The sequence below is a fragment of the Anas platyrhynchos genome, chromosome 2 (assembly GCF_047663525.1).
Source record: "Anas platyrhynchos isolate ZD024472 breed Pekin duck chromosome 2, IASCAAS_PekinDuck_T2T, whole genome shotgun sequence".
In the NCBI taxonomy this organism is placed as follows: domain Eukaryota; kingdom Metazoa; phylum Chordata; class Aves; order Anseriformes; family Anatidae; genus Anas; species Anas platyrhynchos.
The window spans coordinates 90,004,748-90,015,530 of NC_092588.1; the positions used below are offsets into that span (position 1 = coordinate 90,004,748).

The window sequence follows — 10,783 nt, forward strand, 5'->3', positions numbered from 1 at the left end:
GATCCGGCTCGCGGTGCAGCCCTAAAAAGAGCACATTGATGCAGCCGAGGCGTGGAGCTGGCAGCATCTCCTGGGAGGCACTGGGGATGGATGCTGTTGAAATTGGCTTTGCCATCAAATGCTTTGTGTCTTCAAATAGCAGCTTCAGAAAGCAAGGAAGGAGCCCAGCTCATGTGCTGGTAGCATTACCACGTGCACTTTGTAGCATGGCTGAATATTTCTAGCAGGCTTCACCAGCTGGTGTTTAATCATGGGCCAGAATCATTCAGCAGCTTTGGACCTGTGGTCTCCCTCCACTGTCCAAGCAAAATGGATTTCAGAGTCAGTGGAAGCAAATTACAATTTGATGCTGTGGCTCAGTTTAAAAGGGGCCATTTCTCTTTTTGTTCTGGGTGAGCAGCGTGGTTGGGAATCACAGGAGAAGCCCCGCGAAGGCTAGACCTGCATGTGAATCATAGTCCAGATTGCACTGTGTGTTGAAAGGAAAGGGAACGAAGGGAGATGCATTTGGTTTGCCCTAAAGGAAGCGGAGAGGCAAGCTTTAAGATGAGGTGTAAGACAGGAAGTGCAATTCAATAGAGTGTCATTGGGAACAAGTTTATAGAGGGCTTCTTTTGGTCTTGCTTTAAACTGAAAGGAAAAACAGGATGGTGGCTGTGAATAGGAGTCAGGCAATGTGTGTAAGCGATGGGGCTCATGCGTGTCCTTGCTTGGTGGAGCAGAAGGAGCAGCCTGACGACAGCTCCTGACACAGGAGGAGAACATCTAATCCAGGAGGGGCGGCTCGCAGCGCTCGGGCCAGGGCAGACTGCTACGGCTGTGGTGGAGCAATTCAGTGAATCGCCCACTTTCATCACGTTAAAGCAAGCCTGCCCTCGCCTCCTTAGGGCTTTCTGAATGCTCCTTTCTTGTGACAAAATGCAGTCCATGGAGGCGAGATGTGGGATGGGAATGGGGTAAGGGATTATCCGTTAGGTAATTCAGAAAGACACTTTCCTAAGGAAGGATCAATTTCTTTAAAGAGCTTGCTTCTGATGTGAGACAGTCAAAAACAACTGCTCTGTGCTAACTAGGCAAATATTTACGAAGTAAGTATGCTCAACAGTGAATTTTCCGATTAGCGTTTAGCAGAATTCATCTTTGCTCTAGAAATCTGCCACTCTGTGATCCCCACAGAAATCATGTGAGCCCTGGTTATAGTGGAGGACTTTTTGTTTTTCCAAACTGTTGTAGCTGTCTGTACCTCTGAACTACATTTGTGGTTATTTCCTAGAGGACAAAGGGCTTGAAACTGCATTTTCTGTCAGGCAAAGTTTAACAGCCACTCCAGAGCTGTGGCTCATGGCAAAGAGTTGCTTAGTGCAGGAGTGAGTGGCAAACAGAAGAGCCGTGAAGTTGGACTGAATGCTAGAGCTGTTGTGTAGAAGATACTGAGGAGATGATATATAACTTCCTGAGTGTATCACCAGCTCTGCATAAAACTGCCTTTCTGATAAACAGGAGAATTCAGCATGAACTGAAGGTCTCTGGCCTTTTTCCCCCCAGTTCAGTGCAGATTTCCACTTGCTAGGTGCAGTCAGATCTGGTCCTGAATGCCTTTGTTTGTGTTGGTGACTTGAACTGCTCACTTGAAGGTAATGGGGGATCCCAGCTTGTGTGAAAGGCAAACAGCATCGTGCTCTTTATCTGTTCTCCAGAGTTTTAGTTTCAACCAGCTGTTTCATTTAATAACCCATTTCTTTTCCAGATTTGGTTCTTGCCTTTTTCCCCAGATGTGTTCAGTTCCCTTTACTTTAAAAAGTCCTTTTCTATCTTCAATGTTTTCATTTCCAAGAGGCATGCAGATATGACCGAAGATCCCTCAACCATGGACAAATTAAATATTTAACTTTGGGTATGATTTAATGTAATGTAATGAAGGTGGCTAAATGTTAGAGTGTTTACAATAAAAATGGACAAAGATAGCCCCCATGTTTTTGCAAGTTGACTGCAGGCTGGAAAGATGTTCTCCGAACTGCGAGTAAGAAGTAAGAGCAACACGGTGCGAGTTCATAAAAAGTACCAAATTTACTAATCTGCTACCACCTAGTGGTGGCTGCGGCTATCGTAAAAAAAAAAAAAAAAAAGCTGGGGTTATTTCAGTTAACATAGGGAAAATAGTAAGTCATTGGCTCATCTGACTGGTAATGCCAGCGGCTTGTCCAACATTCATTTCCAGTGCTCTGTCTGCTCCAGTTTTGAGCATTATTTATGTGATGGATTTGCTGACATTTCTCTTGGGATGTCAGGAGTGTTTGGCAATAAACAGTTGCTTTAAAGTCCCCAAATCGTTTCCACTACAACACCCTGTTTTATCTAATAGCTCCTCAGCATCTCAAGCTTTACTCTCCATTCCACCTTAGTTCCAAGGAAAAAAAGCACAGGAAAACAGAACCAAACCAGCAGCCTCCCCGCCTTGATCTCTTATCTGCTCTTTTATCTGAAACTTTCCATGTTCAGTGTCTCTCCTGATAATTTTGTTTGTGTATGCAGGAAAGCAGTTTACTCCTCGTTTTGTTTCTGCTTGCCATCTCTAAAAGATGAAGTGGACTGTTCTGACTAGGCCAACTTAAAATTGCAGCTTGAATTGTAAATAGACTTCAGCAAAACAGTCTTTTCTTGCCACAGTTTGAAGGAAAAAGTGATTTTGGCTACAACTATATAGTGGTTTCTTTCATGCAGTAGGAAAAGTTTTTGCATTCTCAGATGGAGTCCTTGAGGTTTTGCTTATGAATATATCTCCTGAGAAGTTCGTTTTTTCCCAGAAGCTGAAGAGGCAGCAGCCGAGCTGCAGCTTCACATGGCCGCCTCCTTACGGCCTCACCTCCCCGCCTGTCCCCTCCCTCTCCTATCTTCTTTGTCTCCAGTCTTCTTTGGCTCCTGTGTCACGACTGACTCGGTGAAACTGTGCCGCCTTCATTGCCTCGCCTCAGAGAAGCAACACAAACGTGGTCAGCCGGGACAAGTTGTGTGCTCTGTAGGGGCTTTTGCAAGGGCAGCTCTCTGCTCTTGTCCTCGCCAGCTGTGAGTATCTGCAGGATAAAAAGTAGACTGGAAAGCATTTTACAGCCTTAGTGAATGGTGAATAGGAAAGGATGAAAGAAATAGCAGGCCTTTCCCATGCAACCTGCCTTCCTCTCTGCCTACATGTGGCTGCTCGGCACTGTAAATCAGCAAAATCCTGGAGCTACTGGTTCTGGAAATAGGAATGACCCATCTGAGAGGAGCGTGGGCTTTTCGCAGGTGTGTTTGCCCAGATCTGAAGGCTCGGTCAAAATCCTTCCTTCTGTGTAAGATAGCCTAGCCTTCTGTGTGGTCAGCAAGGTTTTCTGTCACTAGCAGTATGCGTGTAAAGGGGGAAGGGCCATCAGCGTGGGCCAGGCCTCAGCTCTGCAGGAGCAGAGAGAGCGGTGTCTCCTGCACTGCCAGGAATCCCAGCCCAGGCGCCCAGCGAGGCTGTCCTCACGACAGTCGTCTCTCCCACACACCTGCCCGGCTCCTGTGCTGCTCTTCCAGTTTGTCTGCAGCAGAGCAGGGCTGATTTCTCACCCAGCCCCAAAGAGCCGGGTTTTGTGCAAAGCAGGTCACTTTTTCACCAGCTGTGAAACCAACCGTGCAGGTTGGGGGTAACCACAGAGCAGCTCGACTAGTCGGGAGCTGCCATTTTACGATATGCATGCAGTTTCGTAAGGGGCCTGTGAAACTCTTCCCTGACACGGAAAACAGCAGGTCCAGTTGGTGCAGGTGGGAAGGAAGAGCGCTCACCCAAACACGTACGCATGTTAACGTGATCCCGGCTCGGCCCGTACCTGAATTTTGAATGTGTTCGTTCAGTGGTGGTGAGCCAGTTTTGGAAGAGCGAGCACGTGTGTCTGTGCTGCCAGTGTCTCAAGTCTTTGCCCTTCCTGAATGTGTGGTGTTGAAACTTCACGTTCCTTTTCTCAGTGTCAGCCTCATCCATTTGCCTGTGCTGGTAAGGCAGCGTGGCTTACCTGTGGCCTGCCTGTCCCTCAGAGCCTCTCTCTCCCACATGAAAATGTAACCGTGGGTCAGCCACACAAGAAGAGAATAACAGCTGAGAAGGGTACAGGGGCTAGAAAAAGGGAGATGGAGTAAGCAGGACAAGGAAAAGTTAGGGAAAATAAGGGGAAAAGTGGAAAATCATGCCTGATAAGCAAAATGCTGTACTTAAAAGTTGGTAAGGTTTCTGCATTTGAGGGATTTAAAGGAAAGCCTTCCAGTCTGAGCTTACTCTTGCTTGAGTGCTACTGATGCACATTCCCCTCCTTAACATTGCTCCCAATATTTCCTGTCTGAAAAGTCAACTTATTCTGCACCCACTGTCTTGTGTTTGGTCAGCAAAGAGTTGCAAAGCATGGCTCCTGCCATGACAAAAGAGGAACTCCATCTGTCTTGGTCTCCTCACACTCTTTACCCATCTCCATCCTAACAGCCTTTCCTGCTCTGCTCCCCAGTAAAACCTTCCTCCTTGCTTTGCTTGCAGTTTTAATTCAGCCTAGTGCACATACCCTCAGGGGAGCGTCTCCTGACCTCGACCCGTGGACCTCACCTTGCCGAGGCCTGGAGCTGAGGCACCAGCACTGGGTGTGCAGCAGCCATGTGGGTGCTTTCGATTGGTGTTGCTTCAGGATCTCCATGCCGCTGCCCACTTTGCCACACCAGTTTGTTGTTTTTTTGTCCATCATTCATCGATATGTCTTGGTGGCAGTAGCAACCAAAGGCTGCTGGCAAGGAAGCTCCTTTCCCCGTTGTTTCCCTTCTCTCTTGGAGCAGTGGTTCTGGGGGTCACCTCAGTCCAACCTAAATCCATGTCGGTATGGAAAAGACCCTGCTGACTGTGCAGTTCTGTGAGTGTTAGGATCACGTAAGGGTTGGGGCAGGAGTCGGTGGTCAGGGACAAGGACAAGGACCTTTTCAGCAGCATCACAGAGTCGGATTGCTCATCATTAATCCTTCCTTTCATCCAAACTCTTGGGCCAAGATGAGGGGTTCACAGGGAGACACAGATGTCCTGTTCCTGCCCCCAAAATGCTGCGTGTGTAAGAAGGCAGCAGGCCAGGAACCCACAGGAGTGCTTCTTCCTCTGTTTTTTTTGCTGTTTTTTTTTTTTTCTTTTTTTTTAATCATTTTCCCTGTATGGACGTGGCCTGAGTTTGGGTTCTGTTTTTGCTCCCTTGCCTGCAGCATCAGCCACAAGATCCTGCTGCCTGCACGGAACCAAGAATGCTTTGTGTGCCCCCTGCTTCTCATACGTGCCAGTCTCACATTTCTCTGCTTGTAAAGCAGTGCTGCCCCTTAATTACTATGCTCTGGGATTTCATCTGGATTTTTAGAAATTGCCTCTTGCAGTTTATAATAACTTTAATTTTTTGTCTTAATTTATCCAAAAAAGAAGCAACGAGTCAAAACAGAATTCAAATGCGGGTTTGTAAGGCACTTGTAGGTGACCTTTGTCTTCAGGTGCGCACATCCTCAAACTCTCCAGCATTATACACAGAATAGAGCTTAGTTGCAAGTTTTAATGGGTAGATAATTAGATGAGGAATGAATTTTGTCAAATGCTTTTGTGTAATCCACTGTCTATGTAAACTGATCTGTTTTGATTAAAAGGTAAGATTATTTTTTTGACAGATGACTTCTCCCCTTCAAACCCCCAAGAGAAAGCGTATCATGGATTATGCTGTATTAGGTGATAGTTCACATTCTGGAAATGTTGCTTAGCTTTGGCATTTGGTTAATAGCCATTGATTATCACTTTTGCAAGGAGATGGGGTCAATGCAAGTTACCCTGCAAGACTACATTTGGACTACTAAGTGGCTGAGAACTACCTTCGTACCTTCTGCAATTACTCCTTGCTTATGAAAAAAGCCCCTAATAGGCAATCCATGCCATTTAGAGACAAGCACACATGGTGCTGTGTCAAATGCAGGATTTAAGTCCACCTTGTAGATACTAAGTGGTTATTGGACTTGCAGATAAATGCTGAAATGACTGTTAAGTTGTGTGGTGCCTTGGCTGCATGCTGTCGACAAGAAGGAGGTGGGGGAATGACTTAAAACAAGGGAAGTTTCAACTTCCAGAAAGCATGACTTGCTAAGCTCATGTTCTGGAACAGCTGCTGGAAAGTGGCACAGGAGATGCAGTTACATGCCGTGCATCACTCAGCTTTAGCATCCAGATCCAGTCCAGCTTATTTCCTATTTACACGTACACGATTTGTACAGAGCTTGGGAGAGGTGCAGCTCTGCCCCTTTGTTCACCTTACCTGTGTTATATTTTTTGAACATGTTATGTCCTCAGCAATGGTAATGCTGCTGCAAACTGATAGGGTCATGGAGGATGTCATTAAGGTGGACATTTTAGGTGTGTTTTGGTTTTTATTTGGGGGAATGAATGGTGAAACAGCAAAGGATTTCACCTATTAAGCCGTCTTGGCTTAATATTTCGATTCCAGATGGTATCAATGTAACAACAAGCATGCATCAAATACCCACATGGAGACAAACTTCTGCAGCTTTTGCTTATATGATGTATACCCAATTTTTTAACTGTCCTCTGTGTTAATGCGTGTGATAATCTTTAACATTTAATTGTACAGATTGGTTGCATGAGGCCTTTACATTCCCTTGGAAAAACATTTCTCGCTACTTACAGTTTATCAGTTAGACTAATACGTGTGTTACTTGTGTTACATGTGCTACATATGTGGTGTTACTTCAGCCTATATCCATATTTCATACATGAGTTTATAAATACTACCTCCGTGTGTCTCTGATACAGCGTATTTCTAATAGCAGTGACCTAAACTCATCGTCGGTGTCTCAGCATTTTGTGTTCTCTTGTAAAAGCGATTACATCCCACTTCAGGAAACTGCCACGAATGCATGTGTATTTTGGAAAAGAAAGCATTTTATTACAGATTTTTAATCATCTTGTTAACTGGGTTCTGTGGTGTTTTGATCTCTTTTCAGCTGTAAGTTACTGACCTGGGTCACAGATAAGAAAAGCAGATGTTGGGACACTTGATCAGCAGCGCTGCGCGTGGGTCCGTGTGAAGCCTTACCGCTGATAGCTGTGAGTCAGCGGAGGGCGTCCCACTGAAAGCTTCTCTCTGTTTGCTTGCAGACAACCAGTCCGATGCGGAGACACCCACCACAGGAAACGAAGTCTTGGACCTGACCTCCTGCGAGAAGGAACAGCCAGAGGAAGTAACAGAGCTACCAGGGAGTGAGTGCAGCCCCAAGGAGGAGCAAAAGGCTGACTCCCCTCCGGCAGAAGAGGACGCTGAAGAAAAAGCAGATGAATATGAAGAGGGCCCTGAAGAAGATTCTGTAAGTAACAAAAGTCTTGACCTCAATTTTGCCAGCAAATTAATGGACTTCAAGCTGGCAGAGAGTGACCAGAGCACAGGCAGCAGTTCTCAGACTGAAAAGAAACATGCCTGTGATGTTTGTGGCAAAACCTTCAAGTTTGCTGGCACTCTTAGCCGTCACAAAAAGGCCCACATTCGTGAGGACAGAAAAGATGAAAGGAGCAGTGAGGATGAAAGCAAAAGCATCCAGGATGATGCAGGTGCTCCCTTGATGCAGGACTCTGGTCTTGAGCAGGAAGAGTCTCCGATGGACTTGAAGGTAGTGGAGTCTCCTGTGGACTGTGAGGCAACAGGAAAGGAGAATGAAGAGAGCGAAAGCATCTCTGAGGGGGAAGGCACAGAGAGAAAGTCCACTGAGAAGAGCAGTGATGACAAAAAAACAAAGACTGATGGGGCTAAGAGTACTGCAAAAGCAGACAAAAGAAAGAAAGTCTGTACTGTGTGCAACAAGCGTTTCTGGTCCCTGCAAGATTTGACGCGACATATGCGGTCTCATACAGGTAAGAGGAGATTTCAAGGCAGAGCAGATTGCAAGCCAGTCTGCCACCAGAGTGGTGCATCTGCTCTAGAGGTGCACGATTACTGCTAGCACTCGAGGTTGGAGACGCTGCTTTTAGTCCTGCAGGTAGCTGCAAGGTATCTTCTCTGCCCCAATCTCCATGCTGCATACAAAGCCTGTTAAGGGAGCAGGAATAGTCACAACACTGCCTTATCTTCAGTTCCCAGTTTTCCCCTATGCTTACTTAGAGTGTTCAGAGGTGAAGGCAGATATGGAGAGCTCCACACAATTGTTCTTGTCCAGTTTCTCACTCCCTTCTCACAGTGTGTGCATGGCTCTACCTCTTCCCAGTATTACTCCTCCCAGTATTTTGATGAGCAGTGAAGAAACATGGCAGTACATGATAAGACTTCTCTGAGCAGAAGTTGAAAGAAAGAGGGTTTTTGTCTGATTGTCAGACATGCTACTCTGCTGATGATGTGCATGACCTGCTGCCTGAGTGAAAGGCACAGCTACAATTGGCACTCTGCTTTTCCTTCAAACTTGGGCAGAGAAAGTGGAATACAGGTAGTAAAGTCTTTGTCTCACGACTTGACTCAGCAGTTAAAATACTTGAGGTTGCTTTATGGGATAAATTTCAGTAGTGCATTGTGAAGGAGATGAAGTCATGAGCCAGCTCAAGGGTGAATTAATCACTCATCCTTATTAATTCATCCTTATTAATGAAGTATTTTTACCTGTCAGTGAGCTGTTCCGATGTGGGAAAGAAAGCTGGTGCAGTTTGAAGTTTTGTGTCTTTTGAAGGCGCTTTCTGCTGAAGACAGTATCTTTGAGATTAACTTTGAGTACAAAATATTTGTGCTATACTTGAAGGTAAAGGTTCAATAACCTACGCCAAACACCAGTGCCTTAACCAAACGTTTTACCTTCTGAACTGTAAATATTGACCTCTGAAGTGCAGAGATGACTTGTTTTTTTTCTGGCATCGAAGACTCAAATCTTGAGTGAAACAAGGGGTGGGCCCCACTCTCGTGCCTATTTTTATACTAATACAGAAGCTTTGGGAAGATTCTAGTATCTCAAACTCCAAGCTTTATACCCAAATGAGTGTAACACTGGTGTGTGTCTGTGGAGATCCCATAGCGTGTGTTTTAAATGTTTTCATTGCACGCTGAGATAGGCAGACCTTGTCGACATGCCAATTTTTTTGCTGTTCATTTCTCTGTCTTATTTGACACTGAAGGATATTTCAACATAGAACAGCTGTTGAATAGAAACATGGGTCAGTGCTTTCTTCAAATAAATTTAAATACCCACTGTTCAGATCAGTGCATTTTCAAGTGAGGATCTTGCCTCCGTACTGCCAGTTGGCTCTCCTCTTTCCTCTCTCCATCCCACTCGCTCAGACATATTGGCAGAATGCTGTCTTTATGTAATATTGCCTACACTTTGGTTATAACTTTTTTTTTTAAGATAAGTGTGGGAAGTTTTTTTAATTCTTTTACTCAAAAGAGGAGCACGGGGGCACACATAAGCATGTAAGGGATCCCTGTTGCAGTGCCTACCTATGGATGGAAATCAGGCTGAAAACAATTTCCCTCACCCAGTGCAGGCTGCCCCCTGGCACATAGTTGTGGGGGGCTCTGGGGCACCCTTCCCAAGCGCAGGGTGAGCCATGGCACTGCAGTGTTTGCATCCAGGTGGTGGATGGGCAAAGGCTGCCAGCTGAAAAAGCTCCTGGCACGGGGCTGGAGCTCTGTCCCCTGACCTCAGTCAATAGCAGGTGCTTGAGCAGGGCACCAGGGAGAAACATTGCTCAGAAGTGTCACGCCTCTCGGGGACAGCAGGAGCAGCTTGTACACAGCAGCCAGTCGCCTCCGCTTTGTAATTTATTTACATTTTAATGATCCCAAGTGTTATAACAGAGAAATTAGCCTCAAAAGTGTTGTTCTGTGTGCTTGTTTGCACAAGTTGGTGTCTTGGTGGAATTGCACCGCTGAGAAGTCTTTAATAGCTACAATCAAGCTGAATCCATCAGGGTGGGACCTTTGGTTCTTCAGGGTTGGTAGGGCAGCAGTGGCAGGTAGCACCTTGGGGCACTTTGCTTCATCAGGAGTTTGGGGGAATTTTATCAGTGGGGCTGTGGCTGCGTTGTTTTTCCATGAACTCATGCTCAGGAAACTCTTGAAGCATTTCAGGTGCAAAAAGCGGTTCTGGAAGCAGAGCAAACTGCCTGTCCATTACAGCACAGGAGCAGCTTTGCAGCTGCTCTGAGGCTTAAGGTTGCAAAGAAAGTGGAAGGATTTTGCCTGGAGAGTAACATTTCTTGCACAGGTGTAAAGAGTTTTTTTAGGGGCTTTCATTTGTTGCTCCTATCAGAGATCAGAGTAGAGCAGCAGCAGGTCGAGGAATATCAACAGTGTTGTAAACAACATCCCAAGGCAGATGTTGTCCACTCAGTCAGTAAATGTAGATCACCTCTAACAGACACCTCTGGTGTCCTGTAAATGCCTGACAAATCTAGGCTCTGTAGCTGCTTATTCTTTCTTGAAACACAGCGATGCCATCAGCCTGCTTCACAAAAAGAGTAGGGGTTGTTGTGTTGAGTAATTCATGACAGCTTCTCTTTGACTTAGCTAAATAACTCGGGTATTACTCGCCTGCCAGCATCTAAGAGAGGGAGATGTTTTCTCATTTTTCAGTCCTGTTGACCGCAGGTGCCTGGGCAGTATCCCTACCCTTCCATCTCAAATCCCTTCTCTCTGCATATACCAGGGCCTGACCTGTAACATCGAGCACCCGTGGAGGGGGAGCTGCTGTAGCAGTGCAGGCGGCTGCTTTCACAAATACA

The 10,783-nt window shown here is 46.0% G+C and overlaps 1 protein-coding gene across 4 annotated transcripts in view; it reads left to right on the top strand.

Annotated features, from left to right (window-relative positions):
* Positions 1-10,783, top strand: part of RREB1 (ras responsive element binding protein 1) — a 131,178-nt gene that overhangs the window by 116,219 nt on the left and 4,176 nt on the right. For 3 of the 4 annotated variants that reach the window (XM_038175425.2, XM_038175422.2, XM_038175423.2), the window contains one exon: positions 7,187-7,933. In XM_038175425.2, the coding sequence (XP_038031353.2) occupies positions 7,187-7,933 (747 nt within the window). The remainder of the gene's footprint in view (positions 1-7,186; positions 7,934-10,783) is intronic. The other variant, XM_072035028.1, reaches the window with a different exon arrangement.